A 15,483-nucleotide genomic window follows, 5' to 3' on the forward strand; every position below is an offset into this window, starting at 1 on the left:
GTTTTTTATCTCGTTGATAACACTTTACAACTTCATACAAAATTAGAAATAAAAGATGAAGTAGAAAGAGTTATATTTTGTTATTACGCATATGTATTTTCGATGGGACGGAGAAATTGATATGCAAAGTTAATACTTTAACTCCTAGGTCAATGAGAGGTTTTATAAATAATGTGAGTGAGAATGAAATTTTATGCATAAAATGACACTCTTCATTATTATATTCTAAGAGTGGTTGAAAACGTTCATTTGTGATGCAACTTGTTGTCGGATAGTCGTTTGGTCGGATCCGACGGTGAATCATGTGTTGTGGTGTGAAATTGTTTGCTTCTAACCAAGCGAATGTCTACATGCTCCGCGTACCTATTCACTTAGGGTTTGATCGTGGGCCTTTCTCCACGGGTCTAGCGAACGACCATAAATAATTGTCCTCAAGCCCTTATTCATATATAGTATAGTGGGGACTTTGTCGCGTTGACTTTTAGGTCGGATGGTATCAGAAGTAAGTGAAAAGTATTGATGGGACGTCACTAGCATTGGGAACAAATGCCTTAAATGTCTCTTTCTTGATTATTGACGTTTTGCAAGGAGGTTAAGACGTGTGTCACTATGCCTGACAGTAATGATACACTCTCTATCTTAGAATACTTGAGTATCTTTGAACATTTGATGAAGAGTTATCGACTATTGACTGTGCAGTTCGTACTTCTCGATGTGGTAGATCGCATGGCCTATTACAGTGGAGTTGCATATAAGAAGCTCTTGGACCACTATCCTTCTCTTTTATTTGCTGCTTGTGAATTTGAGGAACTTTTATTATTCTTCTTCTTCTTTTGCAATTTCTTATGTTGATTCCAGTTTCTCACATTCATCGACCATTTCACACCTCCTTTTTCAGTGTGTGAGCCCCCAAATTAGCTTATTTCGAGGTATAGCCAAGATTACCCTTTTATTTCAATCTTGCTTCTTTATTAGGGGTTTTTGAGCAAAGGGCCAGAGGCCCTTGGTTTGTCTGTTTTGCATTTTGGTGAACCAATTGATGTAGATGTATTTTGATTGGGATATCATATTACCTTTAAACTTTTTTTAGGAAGATGTTTGTATTTATTCCTTTTTATGTGTTGGTAGAGCCTTTATAATGAAGGGCCTTCAATCTAAAAGTTGTAAGGCTATAGGGGATAATTCACCAGTATGGATGGATCAAGATACATTAGGTACTGCCTCCACTTTTGCTATTGAATGCGGCTTGGACCGTGCCATCACAATGGTGGGACCCTCTAAAGAATGGAGGGTGGTTCTCTCGAGGAAGACAAGAGGATGTATAATAAATTCGAAGGATGCATTGTTCCCTTCCTTATTACATATTCTCTCTTATAGGTTTCTGCCTCCCTTTCAATGATTTCAAGGTCGGCGTTCTTAACCACTTATTAGTTTCCCCTTCACAATAACATCCAATATGTTAGGCCTACATCAAGGTCTCCCAATATTGGTGTAAATATAAGAAGGGTGTGTCAACTACGTTCATCTTACACCCCTTTAAAGCTCAGTGTAACTTTGTTGATTCAGATCAAGGTCAAGGCCTGATATCTCTTAAGTAATGCACAAATATGTACAAAGTATATTTGGAGAGTGTAAAACACTTCAAAGATCAATAATTCATGTTTACTTCCCTCAACGAGATGGCCTATGCTAACATATGTAAAATAGAGCTTGGGTTGCCTTACCGGTGTTTAAACAAGTTTTCTAAGTTTTGGCATCAAACTCGTTTCATTGCAGATCATGGATCACATGTTTAAAAAATGGATGACATGTCCATTATTGGCCTTTGATTTTCCACTATCTAACCCATCCATTAATGGCTTGTCGACAAAATGAAATGTTATAAAACAATGCATAAGATGAAAAAGACTCCTCAAATTGTACCTTCGATAACATGTGCCCCAAATGCTTCCACCACTGGGGGTTGAGACTGTAGGCCCTCTATTAGATTGGTTACCATTTTTTCACCTACCCCAGCATATACAGCGGTCCAACATTATCTTAACCACGTCATAATTGGAAATTCCTCGTGGTCTTCATCGGTCGTGGCTTTAGGGAGTTTGGTAATTAGTCTTGAGTTCGAAGTGTGAGTACACTATCCCATTTGAGATGTTTTGCATGATGTCAAAACAAGGAAAATTTTAGCATTTTTGTATATTGGACGACCTCTTTGGTATCTCTGAATCTTAATGTGCATCTTAGAATTAGGAAGCTTATAATGTATTTAGAAAAGGATTTATGCATTAAAAACATGTTTTTATATGAAAAACATGTCTATGTGTCGACACATACGATCTATGAGTCGACACATGTGCATGCGTTTTAAATCCTGTAGGCTCTATAATGCATGTGACAACACACAAGCTTTTCAGGTTGACAGATAGAAGAAAATTTTCTTCAATGAGTCGACTCATACGTCGAATAAGTTGACACATGTACTTGCTTTTTAAAGCCTGTAGCTTCTGTTTGCATGAGTCGACTCACAAGGCTCTTCAGGTCGACACATAGTAGAATTTTTTTTACTATGATTCAACTCATGACTTGCATGTGTCGACACATGTGTCAAAATGAGTCAGCACATGACTTACATGTGTTAACACATGTGTAACTTTTTTTTTTTTGAAAATTTGCATTCTTTTCTAAACCTCTAGTTTTCTTTTTGCCTCCAACTTGCACACATATAAATACCTCATACATGCATCATTTCAAACTTGATGAAACCATAAACATCCAAAGAGTTCTTTTCTTCTTCAATGTATCATATATATGCATACACACAATAATTATACATAATCATTCTTGTTGGGTGTCATCTAGATTTAGATTAATAACATCCAATTTAGGTTGTTGAATTGTAAATTTGGTTGAGAATATTTGGGTGTTTCATTCGGAAAAACCAGTTAGGGTTTGTCCTCCAAGATCACGGTGTTGATTTGGGGGTTTTAGACAAGATTTTTCAATTCGGATTCAGTCGAGTGAAAGCTTTGAAGAAGGTGGTTATGTCAAAGAAGCAACGATTACCGGAGGTTCGTTTAGAAATCTTTGGGTCACGATAATTTGTAGTTGGATTCAGTTGAGTGAAAGCTTCGAAGAAGGTGGTTCTGTCGAAGGTGTAGGAGTAACCGGATGATCAATTGGTATTATCAAGTTACTTGATTGAGCTCAAGATCAAGGGAGCGGTAGGAGTTAGAATCATCATCAAACATATCATTTGTAAGATTAGATTGCTATTATTCTCTTGTAAACACTTTTTGCAAATTAAGATTGATCATCTAAATTCCGTTTGGAATTGGGGAAAGAAGTAGCCATAGCCAGGACGATCGATGAACTGCCTAGAGAAGTAGCCATAGTTAATAAATTTTCAAAACAGAATTTTCACTAGTTCATTTTTACTAGGGATCCATTCACCCCTCTAGAGGAGTTGACTTTGTCTAACACGAGGTTCCTCAAGCTGTTGATCAGATGCTTGATCAAGACTTAGGGAAATATGACTCCATGTGAGGGAATACATCGACTCTAGTGGCCTTTCCCCCTCGCTTCTTTCCCGCCCCAATCCAATAACTGTCAGGGAGATCTGAGCTTCTCTTTCTAAAGAGGACTGCACATAACTTTCGGGAAAAATGAAGTTGTTCGTCATAAATAGCTGGAAGATATGATATATAATACCCTATAGGAATCAATATTTTTAGCTTTTTGCACTGTCTTCTTTCTCAATCGTCTTCAATGATAAAAGGAAGTGCTTAAAGAATGTGTCAAGGCCCTTACAATCGAGGGAAACCACTAGAGTATCTTGGTACTTTGGTCAAAAAGGTATAATCACTTTTACGAACGGTGATGGGGAAAACCAAAGCTCTATCTCTTGCCTAGATAGCACAGATCATGTCTGAAACTTCTCGTGTTGAGCCAAGCAAAGGAATTAATTATTCTCGTAAGACGACCGTGGACCTAATGGAATCCTTGAGAGAGACTCGAGAAGTTTGAAAGAAGACTAAGGACGACCTTCGGGAAACATTTATTGAAAATATTTCTCTAGCTAAAGAGTATGCAAAGGAAGTGAAAGACAATTATTCTGCCATGCTTGTATCCTTTGAGAATGCATTCCATCAAGTGGAACATTTTTATCCCATAGTGTATGTTTCTTGAGAGCTAGTCCGACTTGACCAAGAAATAGTGAATGTGGAGTTGGTCTTTGTTATGGACAATTCAGATAGATAATCTTTCTCCTTTTTTTATGTAATGTGTTTGTACCTGATATATCTTCAATGAATAAGTAAACTTTATTGTTCTTGTTTTGAAGTGTGCATTTCAATTTCTATTAATTACCATTATTTTTACCTGTTTTTACGACATTTCTATAATTCACGAATTCGTTTCTTATGGAGATAGCTTGTTCTCTGAGGCCGTGCTCAAAGTTCTGTTGGACGTATATGGGGATAGTTGTAGGCCAATGGTCGAAACCCCTTCCACACCCCCAAGTGAGAATTTGGTTCGAGCTCAATGAATGAGGACTCACCTATTCCGATTTAGTGGATAGTTACCAAGAGGGAGGGTGGACCCTTAGTTGCTACTTTGTGGTTTTTTGTCCTTATGTGCATTGACATTGTGGGGGCAATGATTATTTTAGTCGTACGTTAGTGGTATTTATGACAACACCCTTGAGTTGTTTATGATGGAGTTTTAATTTCTTTCGCCGCACGTTGATGGCATTTGTGAAAACACCCTTAAATCATTGTTACCTTTTATAATCACAATTAAAAGAGGGTTTGGTGGTAGAGATAACCATGATATGAAGGTAAAAAAAATGATTTTTCAAAGTTTAAATTGGAATAACCACGGAGATTTTAGATCTATAATATTTTTTGGGAAAAAAAGTTGTAACATTGTGTTTATGGGTCTTCCTCTCAGATCTCTAGTTCAATATATTTAGCAGTTTCAGAGATATAGTAAACAAATTCTTCTTGTGGTGGTTCTTTTGAATGTCTATTTATTGTATATTTATGCAAATTTTTTAGTGAATCAGAAAATTCTTGAAATCTATTATTGAAACAAAGACTAGAGACTTGCAATTACTCTTCAAAATCTCTTTTATCATTGGTATATTTTTCAGAAATTTGGAATAATGGATGATTAAATTTTTAAAAGTAATTGTTGCTCTATCATTATTTCTCATACCAATTAATTAGATCATATTATAGATTTATAGTGCACAATATTTACTATTTAGAGTTTATTACCATTTTATTAGATATCAAGTTGAGCAACTATGAATTTGCATAATATACTTAATTAAAGTTGAATACATTAGGACCTACTGAATTAAAATTAAATACATTAGGATCTATTGAATCTTCAGGCATATTTAGTAAAGAAGAAATACAATTATCCCAAACACTTTGGCTCCTTTTGGTAATAATATCTCTTGTTTTCTCATAACTTGGTGAAGTCAAAATATATTTAGTCATGTCTTCATTGCATTGCTTTCCCACCACATTCACAAGATTAAAGCAACATTCATTACTAGCTGTTTGATTACCAAAAAATATGGTTAAGAATATTTCATCACCACATGAAGGGTATACCTTTGATGAACATTCACTCAAATAATTGTCATACAATGATGCTTCTACATGACTACTTTCAATGGGAGAAATATTTGATAGTTCATAAGTACTTTCAGTGGGAGAAATATTTGATAGTTGAACATATGATGAAATTCCAATTTCAACTAATAGAGCAAAACAAATAGTTAATATTGATAATAATAAACTAAGGTTGCAAAATGTAGCCATGAGTTTATTGGTGAATTTTTAGCCTATAGTATTATATTTATTAGTTTAAAAATAAATAATATTTGTATGAATCAGTTTTTGAAATTTATAGTATTTAAAATTATAATTAATTGAATTGATATTGGTAAGTTTTAAAAGCGTTTATGATTGAATTCATATGTTTCACTTTTGATGTTATAATTATGAGTTTTGTTAGTAAAATGGTTATGAGTTTTAGTTTCATTAATGTTGTATGTTTTCAATTGTAAATGTAGATGCATGTTTTTTCTAAATTTGTAAGAAACACATAATAGAGGTGGGAGGGAATTTTAAAAAAAAAATATTAATATTAATTAGTAGAATAGTTATGTGATTTAAAATATAATAAATTAAAGTAAATTAATAGAAAAAAATCAAAACATATGCATTAATATTCTAAAAAGGATAAATAATTAGAGAAAAAATGACAAAAATGATGCTTAATTTGAGATAGAGAGAAAATGTTTTTTTTTGTTTAAAAACCAATCTAACATGGATAGAGACCTAAACTAATTTTTATCAGGATAAATAAATTTTTGGTCCCTTAAATTTATTTTAATTTTGATTTTCCCATTTTAAAATATGATTTATTGATTATTTCATTAACTTTTTTTAAGATTTTATTCCCATTTTATTTGAGTTTCATTTTTTTTTTGACGTGACAACTAAGTAAATGATGTGAGATGTTAGAAATTTCGGTAAAAATAAATAGATTCAGGCCTGAATCGTGAATATAGTCATCTTTCTTAAAAGTATTTCAACACTCTCTTTGAAGTCTTAGAGTAGAAATACAAGAATACCCAGGATAATTCAACCTTATAATCGAGTCTGCACAAGACTGGTTAAAAACTCGGGTGCATGGAAGAGGGTATGGAATAATGAAGAGGATGTGTGTTTGATTGTGTGATATTCAAAACTTGAATAATGTATTTATAGGTCATGCATGTGTTGTTTCACAAGTTTGCAACTCTTGATGAAACAACACATTTTCAGAATAACTTTGCAATGATTCGCCTATATTTATCTTATTCACCACTTCATGAAGTGTTGCATATTTTGAATTCGAAATTCAAATTATCAACAACGGAAAAAAATCAAGAGCAATGATAAAAATCAAGCCGCCAAATGTCGGTTGAATGCTAGAGCGCCGCAGACGCCACTTCTTTAATGTTGCAAATAGCTCTATTGCTCTGATGCGCCGTGCCTAAGTGCTCAAGTGTTGTCACTAGCGCCTCTACGCCCACGCCCTCAGACCTGGTCTCGGAGTCAGTGTCGCTGGTGGCGACACAATCGAGGGTTTATATGAATGAGACTAGTGGCATAATTCTTTGGACCACTACACTACACTAGTCCATGTGGCTCTTTATCCTCTTTTGTCTTTTTGTTGAGTAAATGTTCTTAACTCTTTATAAGGACTTTTAATGTGAGTAAAACTTTCTATGCGAAACTATTTCCCTTAAATTTTTTAGCATTTATTTATTTATTTTTTGGTTTATCACCACCGGTTAAGTCTGGTTCGGGCGTCAGTTCTGACGATACCATCTCAAAATTCACATAGAAGAAGTTCATATTGTGTCCTTTTCTATGAGACATGTATCCTTAATATTGAACTTCATTAATATTTTAAAATAAAAACGTGGTGTTAAGTTCAACCATTTCATCATGATTGGTCTTACAAACCGTGGTGAAAACTGATGCTTATTTAAATTTAAGCAAAATTGTCTCTCACTCAATACATAACTATTGTTTTTCTCAAAATAAAATCCTAACATATTTCTCTCTTTTCTCTCGAAACAAAATCCTAACTTATGCAATAAGTCATATCTTCTCTCTCAAAACAAAACCCCAAACGTATGCAACGATTTCGTCTTCTTTGAACCTATGGGTACCTTCATGTTCGTCTTCACCAAATTTACCCATCGATTTCGTTTATGTTTCAAACTCTTTTAATCTATTATTATTTAGGTTTCAATAAGTTGTGTCATAATGTTTTGACTTGTTTATGTTTATGATTTTGTTTGTTTTGACTTTTTTATGTTTATGTTTATGATTCTACAGGTTTTGACTTGTTTATGCTTATCTTTATGATCCTGCTTGTTTTGAATTGCAATTATGGATGGGTGAATGATAAAAATCAATGAGGATGAATGTAAAGTTAACACAACAAACTTGTGTTAGCGCTCCAAACTTATCGATTAACACATGTTTGATGCTCCGACTTCAGCTTCATCCTCTTTTCCTTTCATTTGTTGATTCCATTATGGGACAGATACATTTCTGGCACATTTTATGAGTTGATATTGTTTTTGTTACATATAAGTTCTATGTTGTTTAAGGTTTGTTGTTGATGAATATTTTATTAATATTTGTTTTAGATAAGTTTAATATATCTTATGTGGTTTGAGTGTTTTTTCAACACCTTACCGAATATGTAGCCTTTTGGATTGCATTAAAAAATTATAATAGGATGGATAAAGTTATATTCAGTCTATTATCTTCATTTCGCTATTTAACAAATTGAACATGGTTTAACGCTTCTTATTTTTCAACGTCATGTTCCTTCACCTCTAATTTAATTTGCAATGTAAATAATATGTTGCAAAATGAAATATAGGCGAGGGAAGGGGGTTGAATAACTAAAAGCATTAAAACAAGTTCTAACAATTAAAATAGCCTCCTATAACCGTTTACGCCTTTTCAGGTAACCGGTTATGCCCTCAAAAAACCAGTTCCTGCAGTTTCAAAAGTGCTTATTTTTTAAATTTGTCATATCGAATTGCTCCCAAAAGCTTATATAATGCATTTGAATTATTATGTACTTCCGATAGAAATAAGCACTCCAAGTAATTCATGATAAATTCAGTGTATATATCTCAATGGTTGTTTAGAAGAATCGTTGTTAAAAAGTTCTCTTTAAAGTATATCACAGCAGTTGTATAAAGTAATTGTTGTGATAATTAGTGCGCTTCCAAACATATAGTCACGGTCGTGCGATCGTGGTGGAAAGCATCATACAACAATCACACGTTACCTCACAACGGTTGGTCAACCGTTGTGGTATCCCTTTTCTAACCGTTGTGGTATGTATTTTCCATAATAGTGAAAATTTACAAGGCAAGAGGATGATGAGAGCACACTGTTGATTGTAATCACTGAAGCACAAAGCAGCACATAAGGCAGCAGTAACGGGTTACACTCTGCTAGTAACCGATAACTAGATGTGGCAGAAGGCAGTTGTTACCGATTACAAGCCCACGGTAACCGGTTACCACAAATTGAAAATGTGATGGTGGATGTTAGAGAAGATGTAGAATGTCGCGATCAATGGTATCTCGACTTCGAGTGCTCAATTCACATGGCAAGAATCGTCAATACACATATTATCTTAAGATTTTGGATGAATATGTAGTGTCTTTCATTTGATGTGTTGTTATAAAAAAAGGCCCGAATATAAAAATATTCTTACATGTTAGATCCCAAAAAAATTGAAACACAATGATGTTACCACACTTGTCTAATTTTATTTATAAATTCAAAGTATAAGTTCAAAAAATAATTATCTTAACAAAAGAAGGCAACTGTTAACCTAGTGATTCTAATCACTTTGTACTTGGCAGTTGGCATTCATGGTCATACTCATGGAGAAGAAAAGAACATTCACGTTCATTTAACAGTAATAGTTAGGTTTGTTCATGTTCAACAAGTACTATTTATTCACTTTTTGATTACCGTTTTTATGAGGATACTCTCTTATACACGCAACTATAAAAAAATTAAAGTATTAACTATTATTTTCTACTTTCAAATTTATCAATTTATTTTTGGTAAGAGTCACATGTATGTAATATATAATTAATGGAAAATGCTTAAAGGTACGAGAGAATTTTCGTACATCTTATGCGAATGAATTGTTAATTGATTTTGATGTGTTGTTTGATGAAGAGAAAAAAATGTAGGTGATATAAAGAAGAGTATATTTTGTACTTGTAGTGCTTTTGTTTTTAAATTGAACAATAATGAGTTTTTTTCTACAAGTCATTTAACCTATATTTATTTTACTGTAGTATAAAATAAATATTATAATCTCAACTATGAGTGCAAAATTTACAATCTAAACATGTTCGTGCAAATGATACGAAAAATCTCTCATGCTATATAACAATGCTCATAATTAATTGACGGTGCACACTTTTTTCTGTGACTGAATCAATTTTTAATTTTGTCAAAGATTTCACACATGATTTTCACGAAGATGTCCACTAAGGAAAGTTGTCAAAGACAATAATAGTAGTGTCTATGAGCTCATCATATACGTGAAACTATGAAATATTAATAGAAAAAAACTGTTGTCTAACTTTTATTTTATAATAAACTGTTGTTTGACTTTTTAAAATGAATTGTTGTCTAACTTAAGAACAAAGTTTAAGACAATTTTTCTTCATACAAAAATGGTAAAAAGGATTATCTGAATTCAAGAGCAAGTTAATTATTCAATTCAAATTAATTAAATTAATTTTTTTCCTTTCAAAATTTGATTTTAAACTGAACCAAACCAATCCTAATCCATCTCAATTGATTTTGACATTAATTTTATGTTAATAAAAATGGATTATCTGAAAACCGAAACAAACAATAATAATTTAATTTATTTTAGTTGTATTATCTTCAAAAAAATTATTATTTGATGTATGAGAGTTTTAATTTTATGAAACTTATACATTTAAACTATACAGAAAAAAAAAAAAAGATGAACTGTCGGTAAAATTCAGCCGCGGCCCACCACCGACACCTTGAACGTGGAAAATTATTGATGCTGATTCTAATTTCTAAAACATAATTATATTTCAAAAAATATTTTTTAAACCTTAAAATAAACATACCTTAAAGAATATATATTTTATCTAAAAGAAAACTTTATAATATTTTATAATAAATTTAATATATTATTTACTATACAACGAAAAACGACACTTATTTTATCAATTTTTTCTTTGAGTTATACCTGACCAAATTGTGTACTTGTTTATCTATATTTACAAGTGAGTACGAATCTTTAGAGCACACTCAGTTAAGATTCGTGTAATCAACGCACATCTCCACTTTCTCGAAACTTTTTTGACCAACACGACACTGGGGAGTCAATCAATATGTTTACTTTAGGATATAAAGTTATCATCGAGCAAGCGATAGATAATTTTCATAGTTGTTTTAACTTTTTTCGGTAGATATTGCCTACTTTGATGGAATACATATTATAGATCCAACATCTCCATCTCTTCGAGGGGATTGACCTCTTGTTGGCGTTGTCTAATGTTTTGGACATTGTCTTCAAATGTTCAATTGTGGCGTCGTAATTTATCTATGGCGGCTCGCATCTCCATCATGACCTTGACGACTCCTGTACCTCTGGTACCCTCAGGAGTAGGGGATGATTATTGGAAAAAAGTGTGACTCATGTTAGTTTTATCAGTCTTCACGGTGGGCGCCACTATATTGTTCAAGAAAGAACAAGTGCGTGTGAGTGTTATCTCTGCAAAGGCATGGAGATTTAGTGATCTTGGTATGTATATTACACGTTTGGGGTGAGTGTTAGTCCACGACGACGAGTAGCTTTGTACGGTGGTTTCTGAGGTTGTTTAAGAGACCAACTCACGTGAGGTAAGAGATCTTGTTGCTGGTCGACGCAGCTAGGTCGCATGCAGAAGACTTGAGTAATGTTGACTTTGTTACTCAGAGTTGAGTACTCTCTAAATTGTGTTTGAATGTGTGTAAGTAAGTAAGTGTTACTCAAGAGTTTTCTTCTATTCCTTTGAGAGATAGTGTATTTATAGGAGTTCTCTTAGAACTAGGGTCTATGACCTATTAGACGTGGCCTTATTCGCTCTATTTATTAAGGAAATAACAGTCAGACTATATTTTTGATGTCAATAAAGATTCGCTCTTGCTTAACTTTCACGTCAAACTAACTATATGGACGACTTCACTATACTCCGTCCAAGCAACCTATTTGTTGGACGATGGACGCCCGTAATATCGAGCTTTTACCATTTAGGACACTACAAGTTTGTTTCTTTTCTTCAATTTGTATCCTGATTATTTAATAAAAACTCATTATTACCTTTTATATTTAACTATAATTTAAAATAAAATAAATGTGTTTTAAATGTGGAAATAAAAAATTCAAATATATTATTTTTAAAAAAAATAGGATGTACCTACTATCATAATCACTATCTTAACAACTACTACCTCCAGTCTTATTTATAAAAAAATATTCTCTTTTTAGATACATTGAATAAATAATGTATTTGGACAATATGTTATCCAAATACATTATTTATTCAATGTATTTAAAAAGAGAATAAATAGGACCACAAGGAGTATTAGCTATTTTGCCAAATATAGCCTAATTCTATTGTGCGTGAATAAAAAACTACAGTACCGTATACAAGTTTCTTTTTCAGCATCTATTCGATCATTGTTTTATTCCCATCTCATTTCACCTTATTGGAACAACACCCGTATCTAATTTGTGCACCGTTAAATTAACATTGAACGTAAATCAGATTTTGTTGCAGTTCATATTGGTACACTATAAGTAAATTTCATATTGTACCAATAGGTACTAGTGTTCATATATTAATATGTTAATTTATAGACTGTTTGTGTTTCTCCCTAGCTATCATCATGTATATTATCGTGCTTCCACTAATCTAAATATCTTTTGAATAAAAAACAAAATATTATTATATACCCCACCTTGACTTTGATTTTGAAACATTCCATGGTCCTAACCCGAGTGGAACGGATTCTAGAAATCCCACACGCGCAATTTTCAACCCACCATTTGCTGTCTATTAGGTATCACGTTCTCACCCTTTCTTCTTTCTAACTCCCAACGCTATTTCTTCATCACTCACAACTTTATATATTCATCACACTCTATTCTTACCACGTGTCACAATTACACACGGTTCAAACTATCTATATGTATAAAAAACCATTAAGTTGAATTCACTCACATGATGAAACATTGAATTCTTGTCCAACAAGAAAGGAAACAACAACGTACCCAACACGCTTCAAGCTTTATAAAACCTCTAAAAGCCACACAACAAACAAAACTACACTTCAAAGTTAAAAAAAACTTACCCGGTTCTTTCCCGGTACCCGGTCAGCTGCACAATGAGCAGCAGCAAAAACAACCAAACCGAAACAGCAAACTCCCTAGATTTCAAAAAACTAAAAATCATATCCGCCGTGGGACGCGGCGCCAAGGGCGTCGTGTTTCTCGCGCGAACCGGTTACCGGTCATCAGACGAGTGCCTTGCTCTGAAAGTAACATCCAAAGCTCTTATACATCAAAAGAACGCAAAGAATAATTCAAAAGGCTCCGGCGAGTACAAGAGAGCGTCGTTTGAAGAAGAAGTGCTACGTCGTTTCGATCATCCACTTCTACCACGGTTGCGAGGTGTGTTCGAAACCGAGAAAATCGTTGGATTCGCCATTGATTATTGCCATGGCGGGAACCTCCATTCTCTCAGAAAAAAACAAACTGAGAAAATGTTCTCCGATGATGCCATTAGGTAAATTTTCTTACATGATTCAATCAATAATCAATATGAATATCTTTAATTATATACAAAATTTTTACTAGATTCTGATTTTTTTTCTTGTTTTGGTGAAGGTTTTACGCTGCTGAATTGGTTCTTGCATTGGAGTATCTTCATCATCAAGGAATAGTGTATAGAGATTTGAAACCAGAGAACGTGATGATTCAAGAAAACGGTCACATAATGCTCGTAGATTTCGATCTATCTACAAAGCTGAAAGCTAAATCACCAACTCAATCACTGAGTAATGACTCGTCGGATAGATCTAAGTCTAACTTATCAAAAGAGAAACATACAAAGAAGCGGTTGATCTCGCGATTCTCCCGATGTAACTCGGGGATCTCACCGTGTGACTCGGATTTTGACTCGCAGCCCGGTGTGAACTCAGTGAATAGAAACGAGTCGGAATCGGTTGAATCAGTTGAAAAATCGAACTCGTTCGTTGGAACGGAAGATTACGTGGCACCTGAAATCGTACTTGGAAAAGGTCACGGTTTTGAAGTTGATTGGTGGTCGTTAGGGGTCGTTTTACACGAGATGCTGTATGGAACGACGCCGTTTAACGGGACGAATAGGAAAGAAACGTTTTACAGGATTTTGTCAAAGGAACCTGAGTTAACGGGTGAGAAAACGGCGTTAAGGGACTTGATACGCAAATTGTTGGAAAAGGATCCTGACCGTAGGATCAAGGTGGATGAGATCAAGGGTCATGATTTCTTTAAAGGAGTTATGTGGGACAGGGTGGTTGAATTGGCAAGACCACCTTATATTCCTTGTATTGAAGTTGAGAATGAGAATACTAAAGGGTATAGTAAGAAATATGTGGAGGTTTTTGTTCATGAAGTGTTTTTTCCTGAGGGTGGTGATAATAATGAAGAGAAGAAGAATAAAATGGAAGATAAGAAGGTTAATGGTGAAGATAAAACAGGGTGGGTTGATAAATTGAGTAATAGTCTCAATGAGGATGAGGATTTTTTAATTTTTTGATAGTTATTTTTTAAAAATATTTATTTGTAAATTAAATATAGTATTATTAGGGTTTTGTTGTGTTACAGTATTATTAGGCATCTAACAGTTGAATAATTATTTCAACAAAATATGTTTTATTTTTTAAAAGAAAGCACAAAAGCTTATTAGAAAAAGAAATAAAAAGTTACTCAAATTAGAAGGTTTCTAATTATTAGAAAAAGTATTTTTAATTAGGACTTGAGTGAAACACTTCATGAACCTTTATATTGGTGTGCAATATTTTTCTATTGTCAATACAACCTTCATATATTGGCAATAGAAAAATAAATTGGTGTGCAATATTAAAAACACGTTTTGTGAATTTTCAAAATATTGATTTTTGAAGGAGGTTGAAATTATATTTGGAGTTATGATATGATCTTCTTTTTGTGTCTACTTTTTTTATGACTCATATATGAACTTTATAATGCACGATGGGTTGGATTTAGGTCTATTTTATAACAAATGTCTCTAACTCAATTGCATGAGGGAGTAGAGAGTAGTTACTTAGTTCTTGATGATGATAAGGCGATTAAAAGAGGGTTTTATTTAGATCATGATTTAGAGGGGAATGGTTCGGTCGAGAAGGTAGGAGTTATTGAAAAACAACATTATTTGAGGCCTTATATGATAGTAAGGCTCTAGCTTTGGGCGCTAGATAATTTGAGAAGGATTTTTATTTGAATTTTAGGTGATTGTTGTCGCAAAAGACATCAATTGACTACTTCATTTGTATAGTTTTAGTGTTATTGAATGTCAACTTGACTATCTTTTATGAATATTTGTATTTCACGGTATTTTTTCAAATTTAAATTATTTTGAACTTAATAATTTTTGATTAATTCAAAAACTATACTTACAAGCGATTTCAAATGGATCCAACTACCAACATATTAAAGAAACTTAAAAGAACCAATACTATCAAATGAAACTATTAATCCTCTAGCATTAGAATAGCAATATACTTCATAATCTTCTTATTATTCCACCCTCTATAAACAAGTTTGTCTATAATT

General features: G+C 33.2%; 1 protein-coding gene across 1 annotated transcript; it reads left to right on the plus strand.

The window, feature by feature from the left end:
• Positions 1 to 12,854: 12,854 nt before the first annotated feature.
• On the plus strand, positions 12,855 to 14,703 carry LOC131618165 (serine/threonine-protein kinase OXI1-like). The gene is made up of 2 exons (XM_058889427.1): positions 12,855 to 13,432; positions 13,534 to 14,703. The coding sequence occupies exons 1-2, from the start codon at positions 13,032 to 13,034 to the stop codon at positions 14,444 to 14,446; spliced, it is 1,314 nt and encodes a 437-aa protein (XP_058745410.1). The 5' UTR covers positions 12,855 to 13,031; the 3' UTR covers positions 14,447 to 14,703.
• The last annotated feature ends 780 nt before the right edge of the window (positions 14,704 to 15,483 follow it).

The sequence above is a fragment of the Vicia villosa genome, linkage group LG7 (genome assembly GCF_029867415.1).
Source record: "Vicia villosa cultivar HV-30 ecotype Madison, WI linkage group LG7, Vvil1.0, whole genome shotgun sequence".
Classification (NCBI taxonomy): Eukaryota; Viridiplantae; Streptophyta; class Magnoliopsida; order Fabales; family Fabaceae; genus Vicia; species Vicia villosa.